At 46.2% G+C, this 22,483-nt stretch overlaps 1 protein-coding gene across 1 annotated transcript; it reads left to right on the forward strand.

The window, feature by feature from the left end:
- Positions 1-1,328: 1,328 nt before the first annotated feature.
- On the forward strand, positions 1,329-21,770 carry LOC129695479 (thioredoxin-2-like). The gene is made up of 5 exons (XM_055632455.1): positions 1,329-1,485; positions 6,051-6,155; positions 9,127-9,186; positions 16,573-16,638; positions 21,565-21,770. The coding sequence occupies exons 1-5, from the start codon at positions 1,459-1,461 to the stop codon at positions 21,664-21,666; spliced, it is 360 nt and encodes a 119-aa protein (XP_055488430.1). The 5' UTR covers positions 1,329-1,458; the 3' UTR covers positions 21,667-21,770.
- The last annotated feature ends 713 nt before the right edge of the window (positions 21,771-22,483 follow it).

Consider the following 22,483-nt stretch of genomic DNA (forward strand, 5'->3'; position numbering starts at 1 on the left):
ACACACACGCACACACACAACACACACACACACACACACGCACGCGCGCGCGCGTACACACACCCACACACACACACGTACACACACACACACACACACACACACACACACACACACACACACACACACACACACACACACACACACACACACACACACATCGCTTCCTTCACCAGCCCGTTATGCAGATGGAGGACAGGGCAAGCAGGGGGAGCGCTGTCTGAGTGAAATTCACACGGTGCAAAGCCAATGTGATACAGACACACGCAGCAATGAACAGGAAGGTCGGCGCTGTAATTAAGACGGCAAAAGTGGGAAGGGTCACGTAAGTCCTTTAAAAGGGGGGGAGGAGAGAGGAAAAAGGGGAAGGGGGGAGAAGTGGATGAAGGGGGAGAAAGGGGGAAAAGGAGTGGAGGCAACTTTTAAGAAGCCAGAAATACACGGCTGTGAACATTACCAGTCGGTTATCCTTGATTCTGAAAACTACTGTTTACGTTTTTTTCCCCAATGAGCCAATGAAATTCACCGGCTACAACCTATGGGAACCTACGACAACCTTCGACCTCCTGGCAACCCACTACCACTGCACCTATGGCACAACAATTCTCGCTACTCTCCAGGGCGTCTTCAGTCTTGTCGCCGCTAATTATTAGTTGAAAAATGCATGGTGACCATAAAAAGGCTGCGACTAGTTCCTAGAATGCGGGAACTCCTCACAACCATGAAGAGGACTCTCCGGCAGAACATGTGGCGATTGCACAATCCCCTGCAGTCGTCTAAAAAGTCGTCTAAGTTGGAGAGACCCATAAGTGGGACAGGTCCATCAGGCTACTGGTGATAACGATGCCTGATAGAATGTAGGGAGAATGGAATTAATGTAGCTTTAGTGTAAATGGGTGGTGGATGATCAGTGTAGAATCAATGGGCCGAAAGGACTGTGTCCCCACAATATCTCTCCATGACAGGAATGAGGATATATAGAAACAAAACGCTGGAGTAACTCAGTAAACCATCATCTGCAGTTCCTTCCTTGACAGGAAAAAAAAACGGGGGGATGACTTTACACTGTGAGCTGGCATAGACTTGAGGGGCTGAATGGCCTCTGTCTATGTCCTGAGGGAACAAGATCAGTCTGAGGAAAGATCCCGATCGGAAACGTCACCTATGCGTGTTCTCCAAGGTTGCTGCTCGACCCGCTGAGTTACTCCAGCACGTTGTGTCTTTATATGTAACCCAGCTTCTGCAGTTCCTTATTTCGATGTCATTTACAAAATGCATCAAACCAATTGGGAAGTAGTTTTATTATTCATGCTCTGTGGCAATAGCCATGAGCTAAAGAGGAAAAAGCATGATCCTCTGACTTAAATAGGCGTGTTCCTCTTGTCTTTCCGGAGTATAAAATACGGGGCCCTTGACAGGTAACGAGCTCTGTGCATCTGCAAGAGGAGAACAGACACGATGACTGTGTATGAGATCCTCTCCAAGGTACGCTTGAAAACAACTTTTCAGTCCCAGTGTTTTTTTGTGTGTGAGATTTTCTGCATTATTTGACTCTGATGACCTTGAGTAACTCGGACATTTCCTTATACCCGCGCGGCCGTGTTACAAATCGCGAGAAGCAATTTCAGGAATAGCTGCGGACACAAGAATCGGCAGATGCTGGAATTTTGACCAAAATACAAAGTGCTGAAGTGGAGAAACCCAGCTGGTCAGGGTCAGGGTCAGGCAGCATCTGAGAAGGGAGCGGGACAAACCGCATTTTGGGTCAGGACCGCTTCTTCACATTCCCGAAATGAGTGAATACACGTTGTGACATATTGTTTTTTAACTAAAGTATTAATTCACAACATGATGCATGTTTACGTTGTTTCAATGATAACTGAGAAAGCGTAGAAGAAAGTTGAAATAAAGATCTGCAGGTGCTCGTTAATAGACAAAAGGACCCAAAGTGCTGGAGTAATTCAGCAGATCAGGCAGCAGCTCTGGAGTTTACGGGTCGCGACCAGAAACGTCACCTGTCCATGTTCTCCAGTGATGTTGCCTGACCCGCCTGAGTTACTCCAGCACTTTGTGTCCTAAAGTGCAGAGAAAGTCTGCCTGTCACTTTATTTCTGAATCATCTCTAAATATCCTGTTGCTCTTGGACCGAGCGCGTTTTCTTCAAACTTGTGTGAACTAGATTGTTTTTAATCTCAATTAGCTCAGTAACCTCCTCCCGCCCTCCAACCCTCAAATGTGCGTTTACTTCCCTGGGACATGGTTATCAAAGGTCATACTTCTAATGTTCATTACTGGGGTGGGAGATTGCAACCTTCACGTGGTCCGCCCTGTTTTGACGAATGCAATCAACCCGGTGTGCACAATCAAATAAGATCAAATAGAACAAGTTGTTCTACAACTTTAGGCTGTGCACGCCACACGCAAGAAGCATGTTCATTACTCCAATGTTGCCGGGAGCACGACCTCTCAGATTTCTCTCACCCGTTTTCGTCTTCTCAAATCTACCTTTTTGACCCTACATTTGATGTTCTTATATCTCCTTGCTTAATTTAATGCCACCCATTGTGTTCAGCACCTTTTATAATGTTGAAGACACCTCACTTGGAAAAAGGTTCCCAACCTGAAATGGCGACTGTTTATTCCCTCCCACATGCTGTCTGGCCCGATGAGTTTCCCCAGCACTTAGTATCTTGTTTATGAATAGAAGTGCTGTTGTGATGAATTAATTCCTCACCTTTAGTTGTTTCCTTCCCTGCGCTGCACCTGAGGATTTGTGTTCGGCTCTCTGTTTAAAACATGCTGTGTCTTTTTGTATTGAATGTATATCTACTGCACTTTCTATCATCTTCCATTGAAACACTTTGGCTTTGAACCAGAATTGAAAATAGCTTAGACTAGCTCTTCAGCAAAGTTTCAAAAGTTCATCTTTAAGAAAAGAATGGAAGTTACATTTACATAGACGCTTTAATGAGACAAAACATCTCAAGCAATTAGCCAGGAGTGTTACTAAACAAAAACTGGCAGCAAGATATGTAGGGATATAATTAGGACAGATGAACTGAAGTTTATAGGGTGATTTCACGAAAGGTCACTGGATCATAGATCCTCACCCACGTGACCGCAAAATCCAACTGGGGTACAAGCGTCACTTCCGGTACATGTTATTGATGCTGAAAACGCAAACTTTCCCACCTGTTAAAAAACCGCGAAAACGGCCCGTTTTGAGCTGTAAATAACTGTGCCAGTCGGGGTGACCGTGAGGCACAATTATCTTACTTTACAGTCCAGAAGATAGATAAAAACGAAGGTAAATACAAGAGGGAGCTGAAGGGGCAACAACAGTGGAAGTGGTTAGCGGACATTCGCCGTGGAGATATAAATATTGAAAATATCGGGAATTATCGCGTTTGCTCGCTGCATTTCATCAAAAGTAAGGCATTATTGACGTTCTATCTTTATTCATTTGTTATATAAAAAGTTGTAAAAGTGAAAAATCCGTCAGTAAAATTGCAAAATCGCCCATGGTTCTCAGGTGGGTTTTAACATGCAAAATGAAAGCTACATTTACCATCTAAATAATCGTAAACTATCAATGCATTTTTAAATAAATGTTACTCCGATCCAAGCTAAGGAATGGGATAATTGTCAGCTGTTAATTGGACAAAATCAGGACATTTAATTATTTGCCAAAATATATTTCTCAACTAGACCAAGTGCAGACCCGTTGGGTCTGTTCCCCCAACGTGCGGTTGTGAGGGGGCAGGCAGCATGCAGCATCACACACTAACTAGCCCCCCCCCCCCCCTCCCGCACTCATGCTAATGGAGGGGGGGGGGGGGGGGGGGAGAGAGGGAGAGGGGGGGGGGGAGAGGGAGAGGAGAGGGAGGGGAGGAGGGAGGGAGGAGAGGGGGGGGGGAGAGGGGGGGGGGGAGAGGAGAGGGGGGAGAGAGGGGGGAGAGTGAGAGGAGAGAGCGGGGGAGGGGGAGAGGAAATTGGGGGGAGGAGGAGGTGGGGGAGGGGGGGAGGAGGGAGGGGGTGGAGAGGAGAGGGGGGGGAGGGGGGGGGAGAGGAGATGGAGGGAGGGAGGGGAGGGGGGAGAGGAGGGGGAGGGGGGAGAGGGGATGGGGGAGAGGAGATGGAGGGGGGAGGGGGGGAGGGGGGGGAGGAGGGGGAAGAGAGAGGGGGGGGGGGGGGGGGGGGGGGAGGAGGGGGGGGGGGGGGGGGGGGGGGGGGGGGGAAGAGTGTGCCTTTTTACTTTTAACCCAAACCCAAACAACCATTTGCAGGCAGTGCTTTTTTACCTCTAACCATATTTTCATTTCCAAACGAAATTAAGGGTACTCGCAGTGCTGTAGACATTTGTCAGTGTCATTCAAAGCTCTGATTGAGGCACACCACTTGCAGAGACTGATTGAGGCACACCACTTCCTGGTTTTATAGTCCCTCCCACTCCCTCCAGCAGGGCGGTAGAGAGAATGGGGAATGTTGTAAAAACATTAATATCTCTGTCAATTTTCATCGACGGGAAAAATCCTCGGCACACATGCGGCGGAGGGGGGCTCTGAGCGAGGTAGCCAAAAATGTCAGCCGTAGGTGGCGGCGTACTCTAGGAAACCGCAGCACAGAAAGCCAAAACCGGTCAAGAACAGAGTTTTAGTAATATAGATAGATGTTTCTTGTTTAAAGCCTGCACAATCACCCAAACTACTTATTTATTTTATTGATGGATTTTTCACTTTTACAACTTTTCATATAACAAATGAATAAAGATAAAACGTCAATAATGCCTTACTTTTGATGAAATGCAGCGAGCAAACGCGATAATTCCCGATATTTTCGATCTTTATATCTCCACGGCGAATGTCCGCTAACCACTTCCGCTGTTGTTGCCCCTTCAGCTCCCTCTTGTATTTACCTTCGTTTTTATCTATCTTATGGACTGTAAAGTAAGATAACTGTGCCTCACGGTCACCCCGACTGGCACAGTTATTTACAGCTCAAAACGGGCCGTTTTCGCGGTTTTTAACGGGTGTGAAAGTGCGCGTTTTCAGCATCAATAACATGTACCGGAAGTGACGCTTGTACCCCAGTTGGATTTTGCGGTCACGTGAGTGAGGATCTATGATCCAGTGACCTTTCGTGAAATCACCCTATTAGAGCTGTAGGTTTTAAAATGCAAGAGAGGCTTCTTTGCAAGCAACATTTCATATTTTGTTACCAACAATGTGAAAAAACAGATGGTTTCTTATTATCGCAAGCATTCTTTACAGTGGATTGGATGAGAGAGGTGCAGTCAGTTCAGAAAGGATCTGCTGCTGATTTTGGTGTAAAACTCTGACTTAGTTGCTTTCGCTTTGCAAAATGGCCTCTGACAGAAATGACTGGATCCTTCCCCTTTGCTGAGCTGGAGAGGGGGGTGATTCAGTGTGTCTACTTGTTTGTCTGATGGACCACACCCTGTCAATTTGCCAGATTGGGAAAGAGAAAACAAAGCAGATATTTGGGAATCCCAGACTTGAAAATAAACCCGACTTCCTACTGACTGGAACCTTTCAATTTACTTTAATGAGGATATTCCAAACAGCTCGAGGAAGTACAGCAGAATCAGCACAAGCCTTTCATTACATTCAGTGTCCTCCAGTTAATGCATTCCTCATGTTCTTAGCAGCTGTGTTGCAATGAAAACATTGTTTGCAGGGACGGAGCGAAAGATGACTGGGCACATTTTGCTAGCTGAGTAGACTCGTTATTAAAGTGGTTCTGTCTGTTCTTAAAGGAGGCAAGACTTTCCTTTCAAATTTTCTCCTAGATCACACTTACAGAGGTGTAAGTAGTGCCTACGGTTCCTTGCAGCAGGAAAGCCCTGTTCTCTTTCGGGTATTATAGTTACACGTGAATAGTGCCCTTCTAAAAAGGAAGTGCAACAACCATAGAAGTTCACAGCTTACACAGAGCCTGAGAGGCTTAATCAGCAACAGTGCTAATTTTGAGTTTGTTTTTAAAGTACAATTAATTTAACTGAACTAACCTGCTTTCTTTTCATCTTTCAGGATGAGTTGAGCGCCAAGCTGAAGGAAGCCGGCAATAAGTTAGTTGTTGTTGATTTCTATGCGACTTGGTGCGGTCCGTGTAAAGACATAGCACCAAAATTTAAGGTGAGTATTGGCAGCAGCAAAAAAATGTGATCTACGAATATTTTGACTGCTGAATGATAAAGACTGAGCTTTGTATCCACAAACCTTTCCGATTATGACTAGCCTGAAACATCTCAATTTGGTTCCCTGTGACCTGTGAAGAATTAGTCAGTCATACAGAACAGAAGCAGACCCTTCTGACCAACTTGACCATACCGTCCAAAATGCCACTTCTTTGCTAGTCCCACCTGCCCCTGGTTGGCATCTAATTCCTATCCAATTACCTGTTCAAATGTGTTTAAATGTTGTTAGTCTTCAATTACTTTCTCTGGCAGCTCATTCCATGTGCACACCAGCCTCTGTGTGGAAAAACTTCCCCTCCGGTTTCCCCTCATTGATTTTATAAATACATAAAGGGGAAAGGATAACTAGAAAGAGAGTGGGATCCATCTGGATCAAAGTGGTCAATGCTAAGTGGAGACACAGGAGATACACAAGGTGCTCAATCTGTATTTACTGAGGAGAAAGACAGTGGGACGGAGGTAATTTAGAATCAATGGAAGTGGCTCGAGAGCAGTCAGTGTTACGATCAAAGAGGTGCTGAAGGTACTATCGTGGATGAACGTAGACAAATCTCCAGGGGCTGATCAGATATATCCGAGGACATTATGGGACACTAGAGAGGAAATTTCGGGAGCCCTGGTTGAAAGATGCCAGAGGACAGGAGGGTGGCGAATGTTGTGCCTCTAAACACGAAGGGCTGCAGGAAAAATGCTGGGAACTATAAGCCAGTGAGCTTAACATCCATACTTAGAAAGTTACTAGAGAATATTCTGAGGGATAGGTTATACATGCATTTTGATGGACAAGGGCTGATTAGGGATAGTCAGCATGGGTTTATTCGTGGAAGGCCATGTCCCACAAATCTGAGTTTTGAAGACGTGACCAAAAAGGTTGATGAGGGCAGAACTGTAGAAGTAGAGTGTATGAAGGAACTGCAGGTGCTGGTTTAAACCAAAGACAGACACTAAATGCTGGAGTAACTCAGCAAGATAGGCAGGCAGCATCTCTGGAGAGAAGAAATGGGTGACGTTTCGGGTTGAGACCTGAAGAAGGGTCTCCACCTGAAATGTCACCTATTCCTTCCCTCCAGAGATGTTGCCTGTTTCGCTGAGTTACTCCAACATTTTGTCTAACTGTAGGTGTATATATGGACTTCAGCAAAACATTCAACACATTTCCACAAGGTAGGCTGCTCTGGAAGGTTAAATCGCATGGGATCTAAGGAGAGTTTGCTGAATGGGTAAAACATTGGCTTCATGGAAGGAAGCAGAGGGTGATGGTGGAAGGTTGCTTCTCGGACTGGAGGCCTGTGACTAGTGGTTTGCCTCGGGGTTCAGTCCTGGGCCCGTTAATGTTTGTCATCTACATCAATGATTTGGATGAGGACATACATGGCAAGATCAATAAGTTTGCAGATGATACAAAATGGGTGGTTTTGCAGATAGTGAAGATGGTTGTGCAAAATGCAGCAGGATCTTGATCATTTGGCCAGGTGGGCTGAGAAATGGCTGATGGAATATAATACAGAAAAATGTGAGGTGTTGCATTTTGGGAATTCTAACATGGGGAGGACCTACACAGTGGATGGTTGGGGCTCAAGGGAATGTTGTTGAGCAGAGGGGTCTAGGAATGCAAATACATCGTACCTTGAAGATGGAGTCGCAGGTAAATCGGGTGGTCAAAAAGGCTTTTGGCACATTGGCCTTCATCAGCCAGAGTATCGAGTAAAGAAGTTGGGAGGTGATGTGGCAGTTGTATAGGTCATTGGTGAGGCTGCATTTAGCGTATTGAGTTCAGTTTTAGGCACCGTGTTACAGGAAAGAGATTGTCAAGATGGAAAGGTACAGAGAAGATTTACGATGATTATATACATTTTATTCTTTAACAAGAATTAACACAATTATGAACTAACAGAATTATGAATCTAACCCTATATCACACACAAAAACTTCCCCCGCAATGTCAATTACCCTGCGAGTCGGGTCGGTTCCGGTTACTACAAAATCAACTCAAACACTGCTTGTGAGTCATTTAAAAATAAATGATTTAAAAAACATCAAAAAAGACAATTACCAGAGTCAAATTTTACTCTTGATAAGAAGTATGAACTGTCAGAATTATGAATCTAACCCTATATCACACACACAAACTATTGCCCCGCAACATTGATTACACTGCGAGTCGGGGCGGGTCAGGTAGGCTCCGGTTACTAAAATAAGTGGGAAAAATGCACAGGATCCCCTCCGTAGCTACTACACGTCAGCCCATTGTATTTCGCAGGAGTGGCCCATCTTGCTCTGCTCTAAGATCTTTGATCTGTGCTGCATAATTCTGTAGGCATTGGTTGTAGGTTTGTGCTGAGCTTAATCTGAAATGGTGTATACATTTATATTATGGTATATGGACACACTTATCTGTTTTGTCGTAAATGCCTACTATGTTCTGTGTGCTGAAGCAAAGCAAGAATTTCATTGTCCTATACAGGAACACATGACAATAAACTCACTTTAACACTTTATTCCTGCTGTATTTACACTGGGTGATGGTGCTACGAACAGTGATGTGCTGGACTATTACAGAAGGCCTTGATGTGAATTGCCGGTGCTGGAGTAATTCGTTTGCGCAAGTTTAGCCAGCAAGTGATGCCAAACCCACAAATGTTATCATTAGCTGCCTCATCTATTCAAAGCCAATGTCATTACCTGCGAGCATTGGTGAACAAAATGGTTTTTCATAACTATTTGGTAATCACAGGGAAACCACAACCAATATTGCATTTTAATTGCAGGTTAATTCATGTCAATGACTGAATTTAAGTCTTTAAAAAGTATTTCAAGTTTTATTAAATTAAAGTTTTTAATGTAAATTGAAATGAGGAGAACATTAATTGCTGTATAAGGAATACATTTTATTTTTATTTTCTCCGCAGGCATTTTCTACAACATATACTGATGTGATTTTCTGTAAAGTGGACACGGACGACGTTGAAGTAAGTTGGGAAATCCATGCAAAAACACATCTTTACTTAGAAACGCAACACAAACATTCGGCCAGAAATGTTGCTTATTTCTTTTGCTCCATAGATGCTGCCTCACCCGCTGAGTTTCTCCAGCACTTTTGTCTACAAACATTAGAAATGAAGACAAATTACTGCAGCTCAATTCTTGGAGGATCAAACAATAAAGAGAGGAATTCTGAACGTCTCAATCATGGGAACACCATAATTGGGTGTTCGGTGTAATCCTGGTCTTTGATAGATAGACATGTTGTGGTTCTGTAGGTAACACCTTTTGTTCCAAATTCAGATTCCATTCCAGAGGCCTGTGTGTGGTTTAGTAGAAAATCCATGCCAATACTCCAATCTACTGCTGAGAGAATGCTACTTTTTAAATGTTAAACCAAACCCCTGAATATTCAATTGGCCTGCTTGGTGTTAAAGATTCTGTGGCACAAGTGCACAGAAGACAAGAGACGTTCTCTTGGTATTTTGGTCAATATTTAGTATTCAATCAACATTACTGAAATAGATTATTTGGTAATTTTCACGTTGCTGGTTATGAGAGCTTGCAGTGCATATTCTGGTTACTGTATTTCTGTATTCCATTAGCAACTGCACTTCACAATAGTTCACTGGGTATAAAGCACTCGGATCTCCTGAAGACACAAGCACTTATATAAATGCAAGTATATATTATCCCCACATTATCTATTAAAAATGTTTGGCTTGTAACTATACTCCAGAACCACACTTACTTAAACCTCTGCAGTCGAGCTACAGTATGCAATTGGAGTTTGTGTTTGCTCGCATTCAAAGACAAGCTCTAAGCCATCATTAACACTTGCAGTGAAGACTGAGAGAGAGGGTGCATTGCACTCAGCGGCCATAGTATAAAGGACACAGCAAAACCGCAGTGAGTCCATGGAAAAGATGTGCTGCCTCTATATCCCCAAAATCACTTGGCAGCAAAAGCTGAAATTTACTACTGCTGCCAATGCTTGATTAAGGAAAAATACATTTGAAGGTTTACAGGCAACAGTGGTTCCTATCCTCCCATGTGCTTCTGAGACCTGAATTAGTTTCAAGGATGTCCTTGGATCCTTGAAAAAAGTTCAACATCCTCATTAACTCCTGTGAATCTCTGATGCATAATTGGACGAGGAGCATTCCTGATGGTGTCAAGTATCTTGAGTCCATGTCGAGGGAGCACACAAGAGCTCAGTACTTTCTGCCTGCCTGCCTGCCTGCCCCATTTGTGGAAGATTCTGTGGTTCCCACATTCTCCTTGTTAGCCAATTCAAACCTAGAGTGAAAATAATTCACCCTTGATCCTGAGGAACTGCCTAAGAAGAAGAAAGACACAACTAACTGTTGTTCACTTTGATGGGTCAGAAATCTCATACAGATCAGACAGAGTGAGGTTAGCAGCCTTTCATATTGAAACAAGATAAGCTTTTATAACAATTCACTTGATTAATAGTCATTGTGAACAATAAATTTAGAATTTGAAAAATAATTAACCACAGTGGCTGTATTGTCTACAGAAAGCATTGCAGTTACTCATCTAGGATACTCTGACAACACCTCCACAACCATCACCAAGAAAGACCAGGGCTTCAGGTGCATAGGTGCACCACTTGCTGGTTCCCGTTCAAGTTGCACACTATCCTGTCCTGGGACTATATTACACTTGCTTCAGAACCTGGATCGCCCTCTTCAATGTGGGAGATCCAGTTTTACATGACACATCACCATAATCTTGAGGGTAATTAGGGATGGAAAATCATTGCTGGCCTGTCAGTAATGCCCATGTTTCAAAAAGAATGGCGGGTGACAAACCCGGTTCGATCCTAACCTCGGGAACTATCTGTGGACATTGCATGATTTCACTGTGACTGCATGGGTTTCCTCCTGTGCTCTGGTTTTCTCCAACATAACTAAAGACGGTGGGTTTGTAGATTAAATGGCCTTTGTAAATTACCCCATGTGTGATGTGTGGATGCGAAGGTGGGATAACACAGAGCTAGTGTGAACTGAGTTCATGGGCCTGTTTCCATTCTGGTAGACACAAAATGCTGGAGTAACTCAGTGGGGCAGGCAGCATCTCTGGAGAGAAGGAATGGGTGACGTTTCGGGTCGAGACCCTTCTTCAGACCCTGTTTCCATGCTGTACCTTTTAATCAATTTTATTTTTTTAAATTGAATTAAAAATTATCTTTCAAGTGCCCCAGATGCCATGGTGGGATTCAGATTGGTCGTATGGGGAGTGATTTAATAGTAAGATTAAACGAGTACTTACCAGTATGAAGTTTGATCTGTATTTTATGAGGAGTTACGGTGAGGTATTATGTGAAGATCCCAGCCCAGTGCGCAGGTGCGGCATACTTCGAAGCAGCGGTGTGAAATCACAGGATAGACACAATATTTGAAGTAAGATAGTAAAGATCATGAGACATCAGTTTATTAGTTTGATCTATATATTGAGGGTGGGAGCGGAGGGCACGTAATACCTCACCGTAACTCCTCATAAAATACAGATCAAACTTCATACTGGTAAGTACTCGTTTAATCTTACTATTTTACTTCGGAGTCACGTGAGTGATTCCGTGAAGACTTCAAAGGTCTGATTTCAAACCGTGTAACAGTTTTTATTTCACTCACTGCCGAAGTTTTTGAGGGAGGAAGTGTTATCGTAATCAACCAGTGGATCTGCTTTCACAAGAAACAGAAAGGTATTTGTTAACAATAACAACATAAAGAGCTCCCCTGAGCTTAAATTAATATTGCAGTTTGTAATATTCTTTCTGCAATTAAATCAGGTTTATCAACGGTTTATAATAAAAAATGTTCTGAACGCGGTTCCCTTGACCATTCTGCCGTATTGAGAATGTGGTCAACCGGGATGTCCATTCGTTCAGCCGCTGATACCAATGCTGCCCTAGTGGAATGGGATTAAATGTATTATTATCTATTCCGGCAGCTTTCAGTACCTGTTTGAGCCACCTTGGAGTGGTTTGGCTCGTACCCCGTCTTGGGTTACTGTGGTTGACCCATAGGCTTTCCTCTCCCTCTAAGATTGTGGGTTGTGTCTATATATTGTAGTAGATGGGTCACCACACTCAACCTGGACTCTGGTGGATAGGCCCGGAATCCCACCAGTGAATTGGGCGTTCCTGGTCCATATAACCATATAACGATTACAGCACGGAAAACACAGGCCATCTCGACCCTACTAGTCCGTGCCGAACTCATAATCTCGCCTAGTCCCATATACCTGCGAGTTAGGTTTTTTCCCCGACCTAGAATATGAACGTGATCCGTCTGGGGTAATCACCATGTTATCCAGTCTAGTTTTATGGAGTGACTGGACTCTGTGAGCGTATACGAGAGCCATAAGCATGAGCGTTTTTAACATAGATTGAGCAAGCTGAGGGATCTGGCTGGTGCCATTCTCTGAGATATGTCAATATCACACCGATATCCCATACATGGGTATACCTCCATGCTCTGCTGTCCTGCTGTTTTAGATAAGCAGACAAGGTGCTCCATGCTGTATTTACGGCACTGTAACTCACCTTTTAGTCATGGTGTGGATGTTCCAGGAACTCCAATACGTCAGTGGTTGAATAGTTTGGTATGTTGTCCCTGCGTCGTGGCAGTATTTTACCCATGTTAGCTCTTGGTGACTGTTCGCAGGGATGCCGACATGGTGGTAATGGTTCCTTTGGATAATCCCAGTCCCTGGTAAGGTCTATTCAAACCCTGCACCCAGGAGTTTGATGTTTCCCTGGCATGGGTGGCTTATGCCTGATACTGGGTTGAGTCAGCAACCATGGTCCACTAGGGAAATCCATAGGTGACTCGCCCACCATGTCGTGATGAACTGGGAACCATGGCTGTGTAGGCCGGTCGGGCACGTTCAATATCTCGGAGACAGATTCCATCTGTATTGCGAAGTGCCCGACTGATGAGGCAGAAGGGAGGAAGGCAAAGCAGAAATTCCCCCTTCCAGCGTGTAGGCATCTATCGCTGCTGCCTCTGATCTGGTTCCTAAGTCACATACATAGGTTACTGGTGATTCCGTCTTGTGCAACCAAATTGATATCTGGCTTTCAAACTGCTTAATACCTTTAGCAGATATTTTGGGTTTGACATCTATTCAATGTTATCATAAATTTTTACCCGTGACGTGGTGTCTCCCACTGTGTTCTAGCTTCCTAGGACATAGGCAGCTGATAGTTAAAATGTCTTTTGACACACCATTGCCAGATCTGTTTGACCAATTTGTTGCACAATAATGATTTTTATGCTCCCCATATGGTTGATATAAGCCACCACCATAGTATTATCAATCCGTAACCACATATGTACGTGCTGCATTTGAAATGCATATGCTTTTTAGCCCAATAGGCGATCACCAATCCCAAGTAGTTGATGCCCGGTGTGTGTGGTAACGATGTTTGTGAATTAGTCCATCTGTTACCTGTGCTGGATATGGAGTTTAGTTGCTCCCCAGCCTAAAGTACTGGCATCGGTTTTTAATAACCAAATTGGGATTGGTGATGATAATAGGGCTGAAAACTATGCCAAATATATGTCTGCCCACCACTGTAATTGTGATATAGCTTCAGTGGGTACATTCATGAATTGATTATAGTGACCCAAGTACCTTGGCAAAGTAACAGTCATATGGATGGAATTGTTATTGAAGCCCAGATAATCCATGGTAGTTAACGGCTTCAATTCTGGTTTATCTGGGCGTGGGATGAACCTCAGAGCTTTAGGGAGCTGTTTCGTAGCTAGAACTGCTGCCACAGCTAATTCTTTTGTTTCCCCTAATATGAGGATATCATCCAATATATGCCATGATTATGCTTGTTTTCTTAATATTTTCATGGCCATTTTTAATATTTATAATAGTTTAGGGCTGAGGTTAGGCCATTGGGAATGCTCTATACTCCCATAGTTGCCCTAACCGGGATATCCATTATCCAGGTAAAAAATTTTTAGGTATCTATAATGATCCTAGTGTATGGGTATATAAGATAGTTAGCATCTTCCATATCAATGCTCGCCATAGGTATCCTTTGGAGATCAGATGTCTGGCAGTGACAAAAAAACCCATCTCCATCTTAAGTGTATATATTCAACAGATTTATTTAGTGATATTAGATCAATGATGATGCTACATTCACCATCTTTTGTAGTTTTGGTGAATATATTCGATACAAATTCCAATGGTTCATGTTTACTCCCATGATCCGTTTAGTAATGAGCCTTTCTAGTTCAGCTTGACCTTCTCACTTCTCTTTCTTAGAGGGAGAAAATGCCCTTTGGGCGCATTGCTGAACTGGCGGTAATATGCCCAATTTGAATTCAAGTTTTTATCCACTAATACTGTTGAGTATATATTAGTTATTTGTGACAGCACCCCATGCTTTATCAACAAGTGTAAATGCCCCCCCCCCCCCCCCCCCCCCCCCGCAGTTAGTAGAACACCCTTATTTAGTGTAAACTGGGAGGAACCAGACTACCTACCTCCATGTTTATTGTTTTTTCATGAAGGCTTAGTTTTGCTGGTATGCTGGTGCTGTCGGTGGGGCGGCGCATTTTCCCACGGTTCCGCTCTGGGCCCCTGTCTAAAAAGAACTTTGGGGGTAATGTGAAGCGGTCGCCAGGCTTTCACCAGTCCTTGTTCGATGTTTGCTGGTGGATGCCGAGGGGTGCTGCCAGCTGGGTGTTGGATGCGATGTCCTGCTCGTTCCATGGCCTGCCCTCATGAGGCGCACAGGTTTAGCTGCCTCTCTTCCCGCAGCAGCGGTTTGCATAGCCCCGTATATTTGGGGTTGCGGGCAGGTCTTATATGCACAAATGTCAGTCGAGTATCCCAAATTTGGGAACATCTTAGGCATCAGCACACTCGTAGTGCAACGGGATAGTCTCATCCTGGGAGAACCACCTTGGTGATCATGGCGTCTCGCCTGCCAGGTGAGTATGATCCGTGGAAAAAACGAGCAAAGGCGGTGACATCTTGACCCTCTGTTAGGAGCTGCAAAGTTCGCTGCTTTTAGCTCTTGTCTGCGAGTCTGCTGACCCAGCTGCCTGCGGATTTGCCTCTAGAAAGGCCTACTCCTGCAGGCCTTTGTTTGGGAAGATGGTCGCGTGGAGGAGCCATGTAGTGGCCCACGACACCCAGTAGCTCTTCCTGATCCTGCTCCCCTGGCATACTGCTGTTCTCGTCCGCCTGCCCAGCGTTTAAGTCAGCCCAGCCCTGGCCTCCTTAGCTAGCCTCAAAAGAGGGAGCAAAAGGGTGTGCTATAAATTGGAGGAGGCATAGCTCAAACTCCGCTGTTGCATCAATCCCTCGACAAGGGAGATGGCTAGTGCAATAGCACTGGGGTAGGAGTGTCAGCTCCCTTGGCATTCAGCCAGTGCCCCTTTTCTCCTGGAGGTTTTGAACTCCATGACCTCCTCTGGCTTGGGGAGACAGACATACTTATTTTTGCTGTCTCCACCTGTTCCAGTGTTGGAGGAAGTTGATTCCTATAGAACCTGTAAATTGGTAAGGTTTTTGTCTTACCTGTATTTAGAGGCTGCCTGCCGTTTTTCAGGCGGCATTGTAGCGGTTCCCGGGCGGCGATTCTCCTTGTCAGGAGTCTGCAGGGCTGCCGGTCGGGTTTTTTAATTTCCCTCCGGTCCGCTGCTGTTAACCAAACAGCTGTTCAGCGGACCGGCATCGGCGCAGCTCCCTGTCAGCGGTCCGCAGCGTGTGCGGTCCCGTTTGCGCCTATCCCCCTCCACTGTCGGCTCCTTCGCTGGAGTCGAACGGGGGCCGCTTCCTCTGCTGCTTTGCTCCCCCTGGAGCAAAAAACCACAAGGCCCGATTAAGGTAAGTACTTACCTCACGTCCTTGGTTGCGGGAGCGCCCGACTCCCGCTGGCCGCGTTGCACAGCTGTGCGATAATGCCGCACCTGCGCACTGGGCTGGGTTCTTCACGGAATCACTCACGTGACTCCGAAGTAAAATCAACATGTCACTCTATCCTAAACCTTTACCTCTCGGCTTCAGTTTGAGGATTCCTTTACTAAGCAAAGGCAAAAAGATTTACCAAAGAAGTTGTTCATGACTTTCAGATATTTGCCAAACGAAGCAAGATGAAGGGTAGATAATTTTTCAGCTTGTTATTCGTCCCCATAATTTAATTGAAGCAAAGTCCGTCTTTCAAAAGCAATTACAATTTTAATCGAATGGTATTTGGGGCCATCAGGGATTGGATGATGATGTTCATCTAAGCCACGACACTAGTAGTAGACGGACAGGTGGAGTGTCCTGTTACTGTGCTGTGAACTATAATTTCATTAATATGTGTCTTTCAGGAATTAAATGTGGAGTACAAGGTCAAAGCTTTACCAACATTCATCTTTATCAAGGACGGAAACGAGGTATGATATTTCATTATTTGAAGCATATTCCTAATTTTACAAGACTGGCCACTACCCTTTCACATAGAGACATTAAGAAAGTTGAGGGGAAACCTAAAAACGACATAATATTATGAGAATCATAAATAGGGTAAACAGTCAGAACCTTTATCCCAAGAAGGAAATGTCAAGGATTAGAGGGCACAGCTTTAAGGTCTGAGAAGGAAAGTTTAAAAGAGATGTACCTAGAAACATAGAAAATAGGTGCAGGAGTAGGCCATTCGGCCCTTTCGCCAGCTACGCTATTCAATATGATCATGGCTGATCATCCAAAATCAGTAACCCGTACCTGCTTTCTCCCCATATCCGTTGATACCGTTAGCACTCAGAGCTATATCTAACCCTCTTGAAAACAACTAGTTAATTGGCCTTCACTGCCTTCTGTGGCAGAGAATTCCATAGATTCACAACTCTGAGTGAAAAAGTTTTTCCTCATCTCAGTCCTAATTGGCCGACCCCTTCTTCTTAAACTGTAACCCCTGATTCTGGCCACCCCCAACATCGGGAACATTTTTTCTGCATCTAGCCTGTTCAATCCCTTAAGAATTTAACATTTCTTTCAGATATCCTCTCATCCTTCTAAATTTCTGTGAATATAAGTCCAGTCGATCTATTCTTTCATCATATGCCAGTCCCGTCATCCCGGTAATTAACCTGATGAACCTATGCCGCACTCCCACAAGAGCAAGAATGATCTTTGTCAAATTAGGAGACCAAAACTGCACACAATACTGCAGGTATGGTCTCAACAAGGCCCTGTACAACTGCAGTAGGACTTTCTTGCTCCTATACTCAAATCCTCTTACAATGAAGGCCAACATGCCATTAGCTTTCTTCGCTGCCTACTGTACCTCCATGCTTACTTTCAGTGAATAATGTATAACCACACCCAGGTCTTGTTGCAGATCCCCTTTTCCTAATCTGACACCATTCAGATAATAATCTGCCTTCCTGTTCTTGCCACCAAAGTGGATAACCTCACATTTATCCACATTATACTGCATCTGCCCACTCAACCAACCTATCCAAGTTACCCTGCAGCCTCATAGCATCTTCCTCGCAGCTCACACTGCCACCTAGCTTTGTGTCATCTACAAACTTGGAGATGTCACAATTCCGTAATCTAAATCGTTAATCTATATTACTAAAAGTCTGATCTTGACCGCTTTTGGCCTACTGTGCTGCGATTTCCAAGAGAACGCCGCCACATACGGCCGTCATTTTTGACCACCTCGATCAGAGTCCACGTCTGCCTTCCTGGACCAGAGTAGTTTTCCCATCGATGAAAAATCAGTGAGAAATTAATGATTTTTAAAAATTCACCATTCTCTCTGCTGCTCCTGCTGGTGGGAGGGGGAGGGGACTATAAAACCCGGAAGTGGTGTGCCTCAATCAGTCTCTGAAAGATGGAGCTCTGAATGACACTGAACAAATGTCTACACAGCTGTGAGTACCCTTAATGTGGTTTGAAAATTAAAATATGGTTAGTTCGAAGTAAAAAAGCACTGCCTGCAAATGGTTGTTTGGGGGGTTTGGGTTGAAGTAAAAAGGCACTCTCTCTCTCTCTCTCTCTCCCCTCCTCTCTCTCCCCACATCTCTCTCTCCCTATCCCTCTCTCTTTCTCTCTCTCTCTCTCCCCCCCTGTCTCTCTCCCTTTCTCTCTCTCTGTCTCCCCCTCCTCTCTCCTCCCCCCCTCTCCTCTCCTCTCCTCTCCTCTCCTCTCCTCTCCTCTCCTCTCCTCTCCTCTCCTCTCCTCTCCTCTCCTCTCCTCTCCTCCTCCTCTCCTCTCCTCTCTCTCCTCCTCCCTCTCCCCCTCCCCTCCCCCCTCCTCCTCCCCCCCTCCTCCTCCCTCCTCCCCCCTCCTCTCCTCTCCCCCCCTCCTCCTCTCCCTCCCCCTCCTCCTCTCTCCCCCCCTCCTCTCTCCCTCCTCCTCCCCCTCTCCCCTCCTCCTTTCTCCCCCTCCCTCTGCCTTCTCCCCCCCCTCCTCCTCCCCTCCTCCTCCTCCCCCTCCCCTCCCCTCTCCCTCCTCCCCCCCTCCTCCTCTCCCCCCCTCCTCCTCCTCTCCCCTCCTCCCTCCCCCTCCTCCCCCTCCTCTCCCCCTCCGCCTCTCCCCCTCTCTCCCTCCCCTCCTCTCCTCCTCTCCCTCTCCCCTCTCCTCTCTCCTCCCCCTCTCCTCTCTCTCCTCCTCCTCTCTCCCCTCTCCTCCCCTCTCTCCCTCTCCCCCCTCCCTCCTCCTCTCTCTCCCCCCCTCCCTCTCCTCTCTGTGTTTGCTTGTCTCTCCTCTCCCCCCTCCCTCTCCCTCTCTCCCCGTCTCTCTCCCCCCCTCTCTCTCTCTCTCTCTCTCTCCCTCTCTCCCTCTCTCTCTCCCCCTCTCCCTCTCTCCCCTCCTCTCCCTCCCCCCTCACACTTCTCTTTCCCTCTCCTCCCCCCCCCCCTCCCCCCCCCCTCCCCCCCCCCCCCCTCCCCCCCCTCTCCCCTCCACCCCCCCCCCTCCTCTCTCCCCCCCCCCCCTCCCCCCCTCCCCCCCCCTCCCCCCCCCTCCTCCCCCCCTCTCTCCCCCCCCCCTCTCTCCCCCCCTCTCCTCCTCTCTCCCCCCCCCCTCTCTCCTCCCCCCCCCCTCTCCTCCCCCCCCCTCCTCTCCCCCCCCCCTCCCCCCCTCTCTCCTCTCCCCCCCCTCTCCTCCTCCCCCCCCTCTCCTCTCCCCCCCCTCTCCTCTCCCCCCTCTCCTCTCCTCCCTCCCCCCCTCTCCTCTCCCCCCCCTCCTCTCCCCTCCACCCCTCTCTCTCTCTCTCTCCTCTCCCCTCTTTTTTTCCCTCCTCCTCTCCTCCCATCCCCTCCTCCACCGTCCCTCCCCTAACCCCCCCCTCCCCTCCACACACCCCTACCCCCTTCCCTCCACCCTCCCTCCCCCTCCCTGCTCTCCCCCCCCACTTCTCTCCTCCCCCTCACCTCACCCCCCCTCTCAGCACACCCTCTCCCCCTCCCCCTCTCTCCTCCCCCCCCCCCTCTCTCTCTCTCTCTCTCTTCCCTCCTCCCCTCCATTCCCCCCCCCCACCCTCCCTCCCTCCCCTAAACCCCCTCCCTTCCCCTCCACACCCCCTACCCTCTTTCCCTCCACCCTCTCCCCTCCCTCCCCCTCCCACCTCTCCCCCTCACCCCCTCTCAGCACTCCCTCTCTCTCTCCCCATCACTCTCACCCTCTCTCTCTCCTCCCCCTCCTCCCCCACCTTTTTCCCCCTCACCCACCCCTCCCTCTTCTCCTCCTATCCCCCCCCTCTCCCTCTTGCCCCTCTCTCTGTCTCTCTCTGTGTTTCTGCCCCTTCTCTGTCTGCCCTCACTCGTGCGTGAGTGCGGGGAGGGGGGGGGTAGTTAGTCTGTGTGACGCTTCATGCTGCCTCTCCCCCGCACAACCACACGTTGGGGGAACAGACCCAACGGGTCTGCACTTGGTCTAGTATATATTGTAAATAGCTGGGGTCCCAGAACTGAACCTTGCAGCACCCCGCTAGTCACTGTCTGCCATTCTGAAAATGACCCGTTAATTCCAACTCTGCTTCCTGTCTGCCAACCAGTTCTCTATCCATGTCAATACCCTAACCTCCAATATCATGTGCTCTAATTTTGCAAACTAATCTCTTGTGTGGGACCTTGTCAAAGGCTTTTTGAAACTCCAGATACACCACATCCACTGGCACTCCCTTATCCATTTCACTTGTTACATCCTCAAAAGATTGCTGTAGGTTAGTCAAGCCTGATTTTCCTTTCATAAATACATGCTGACTTAGACCGATCCTGTCACTGCTTTCCAAATGCACTGCTATTACATCTTTAATAATCAAAGCAAGCATCAGTAGTGGGGAAGATAACTGGTCTATAATTCCCTGTTTTCTCTCTCCCTCCTTTTTTAAAACAAGAGGTTACATTAGCTACCCACCAGTCCACAGGAACTGACCCAGAGTCAAAAGAACATTGGAAAATGATCTCTGATGCAACCATGACATGTCGTGACATGTTTTTATATACAGAGAGTGGTGGCGCTTGGAACGGGCTGGTGCTGGAAGCAGATGCAATGGTCATGTTGTAGATGGACACCAATTTGCAGGGAATGGAGGCACAAACAACATGGGCCGTGGGGCCTGTTCCTGTGTTGTACTGTTCTATGTTCCAATCAACACATTGATCATCCTGCTGGCTTGGAACAGGTGGACTGAAAGATTGCATCCACACAAGTTACTGTGAAGCTGAACACTGTGTCACAATGATTTCTGAAGACAATGGGATTAGATCCCATTCAGGATACCCAAGCATAATGTGTAAGCTGATATTAAACCCACAACATCTGACATATGAAGCAAAGAAATCGTACACTTTGGAATTTCAAGTATCAGAGGCTTGATCAAAGGCAGAAATTAGAGAGGAATAATAAAGGTGATCTCGGATTAGAAAAAGGCTGGAAATGGCAGAGGTGAACGACAAGTACAGGCAACATATTTTTAAATTCCTGAATGTATCAGTAATTGTCAAATGTAAATGTAAACATTTCTTTGGAAAATGTAAGCAAATGATGGCCCATGACAACGTTTGGAGGAAGGCCTCCAAGACCTTGCACCAGTGTGGAGATTACAGTGGAAGTGAGTTGGGGAGAGCATCACATGGGAGAGATCATGAGTGGGAAACAAGCTGAGAATATCAGGAATGAGAGGGAATGGCGGATGCACAAAATAACGATGGAATGTTGAAGTAGGTAACATGGAGGAGAATGGTCCTTGAACCTCAGGTGGTGGTCCACCTTGAGCATTTGGAACTACTTTGAAGGCTGATGTAAGGCTTTTTCCACAGGTACTTTGGTAATTCTAACCAGCTGATTCATCAATGTTGCTTTTGCAGGTAGCCAGTGTTGTTGGAGCAAATGCGGATGACGTTGAGAAACTAATCCAGCAACATAGAGGGATGCAACAGCAGCAATGCTCTGGTCATGCCCCGCAATAAATACTTTCAGCACCTGCCCCTGCTGTGAAATGGCTGGAACAATATGAACGCTATTAATGCACTATGTGATCCATGATGTAAAATAATAAAAGTACTGCACACAATGGTCTCGTGAACACTGACATTTAAAGTTATATGTTTTGATCCTTCATGGTTTGGCTCTCCTCCCTTTACCCATCAATGAAGGGAGAGGATAAGATCTATCCATGTAAATGAGATTGGAAACACCAGATGGATTTACTCTGATTTTTCACCGTGTAACTGGACATTGTCCTTCTCTTGCGCATCTTAATTTTGCCTTAGAAAATCTATTCTATGCTGTTGTCAATAGTATGTGCCTTAATGGGGAAAGTGTAAACACAATCGCAGGTCCAGCCAGCGGTGAAGAATGGCACTAATTCTTTGCCTTAAATGAATGAGATTTTAAGCACAGGACCAAGGATATCTTGCTTCAATTATATTGGGCCAGAGTGAGTCCGCACATAAGGTATTTTGGTCTCGTTACCTAAGGATAACCTTGCCACAAAGGGAGTGCAACAGAAGCTCATCAGATTGAATCTTAGGACTGTGGTACTCCTGTGTGAAGAGAGATTAGAATCAACTCGGCCTGGCGTTAAAGGTTAGAAGAATGAGAGGGGATGTAAATGAGATGTACAACATTCTGACACTGCAACAGGCTGGATTGCCAGGAGGATATTTCCTTTTGCTGGAGGGTGTAGATCAAGGGGTCATTCATGGGTTGCAGGGAAAGAGGGATAGAACTGAAATGAAGAGATGTAATGTTTGATTTGATTTAATTTATTGTCATTGTCTTCAA

Source organism: Leucoraja erinacea, chromosome 3, assembly GCF_028641065.1.
Source record: "Leucoraja erinacea ecotype New England chromosome 3, Leri_hhj_1, whole genome shotgun sequence".
NCBI classification, from domain to species: Eukaryota; Metazoa; Chordata; class Chondrichthyes; order Rajiformes; family Rajidae; genus Leucoraja; species Leucoraja erinaceus.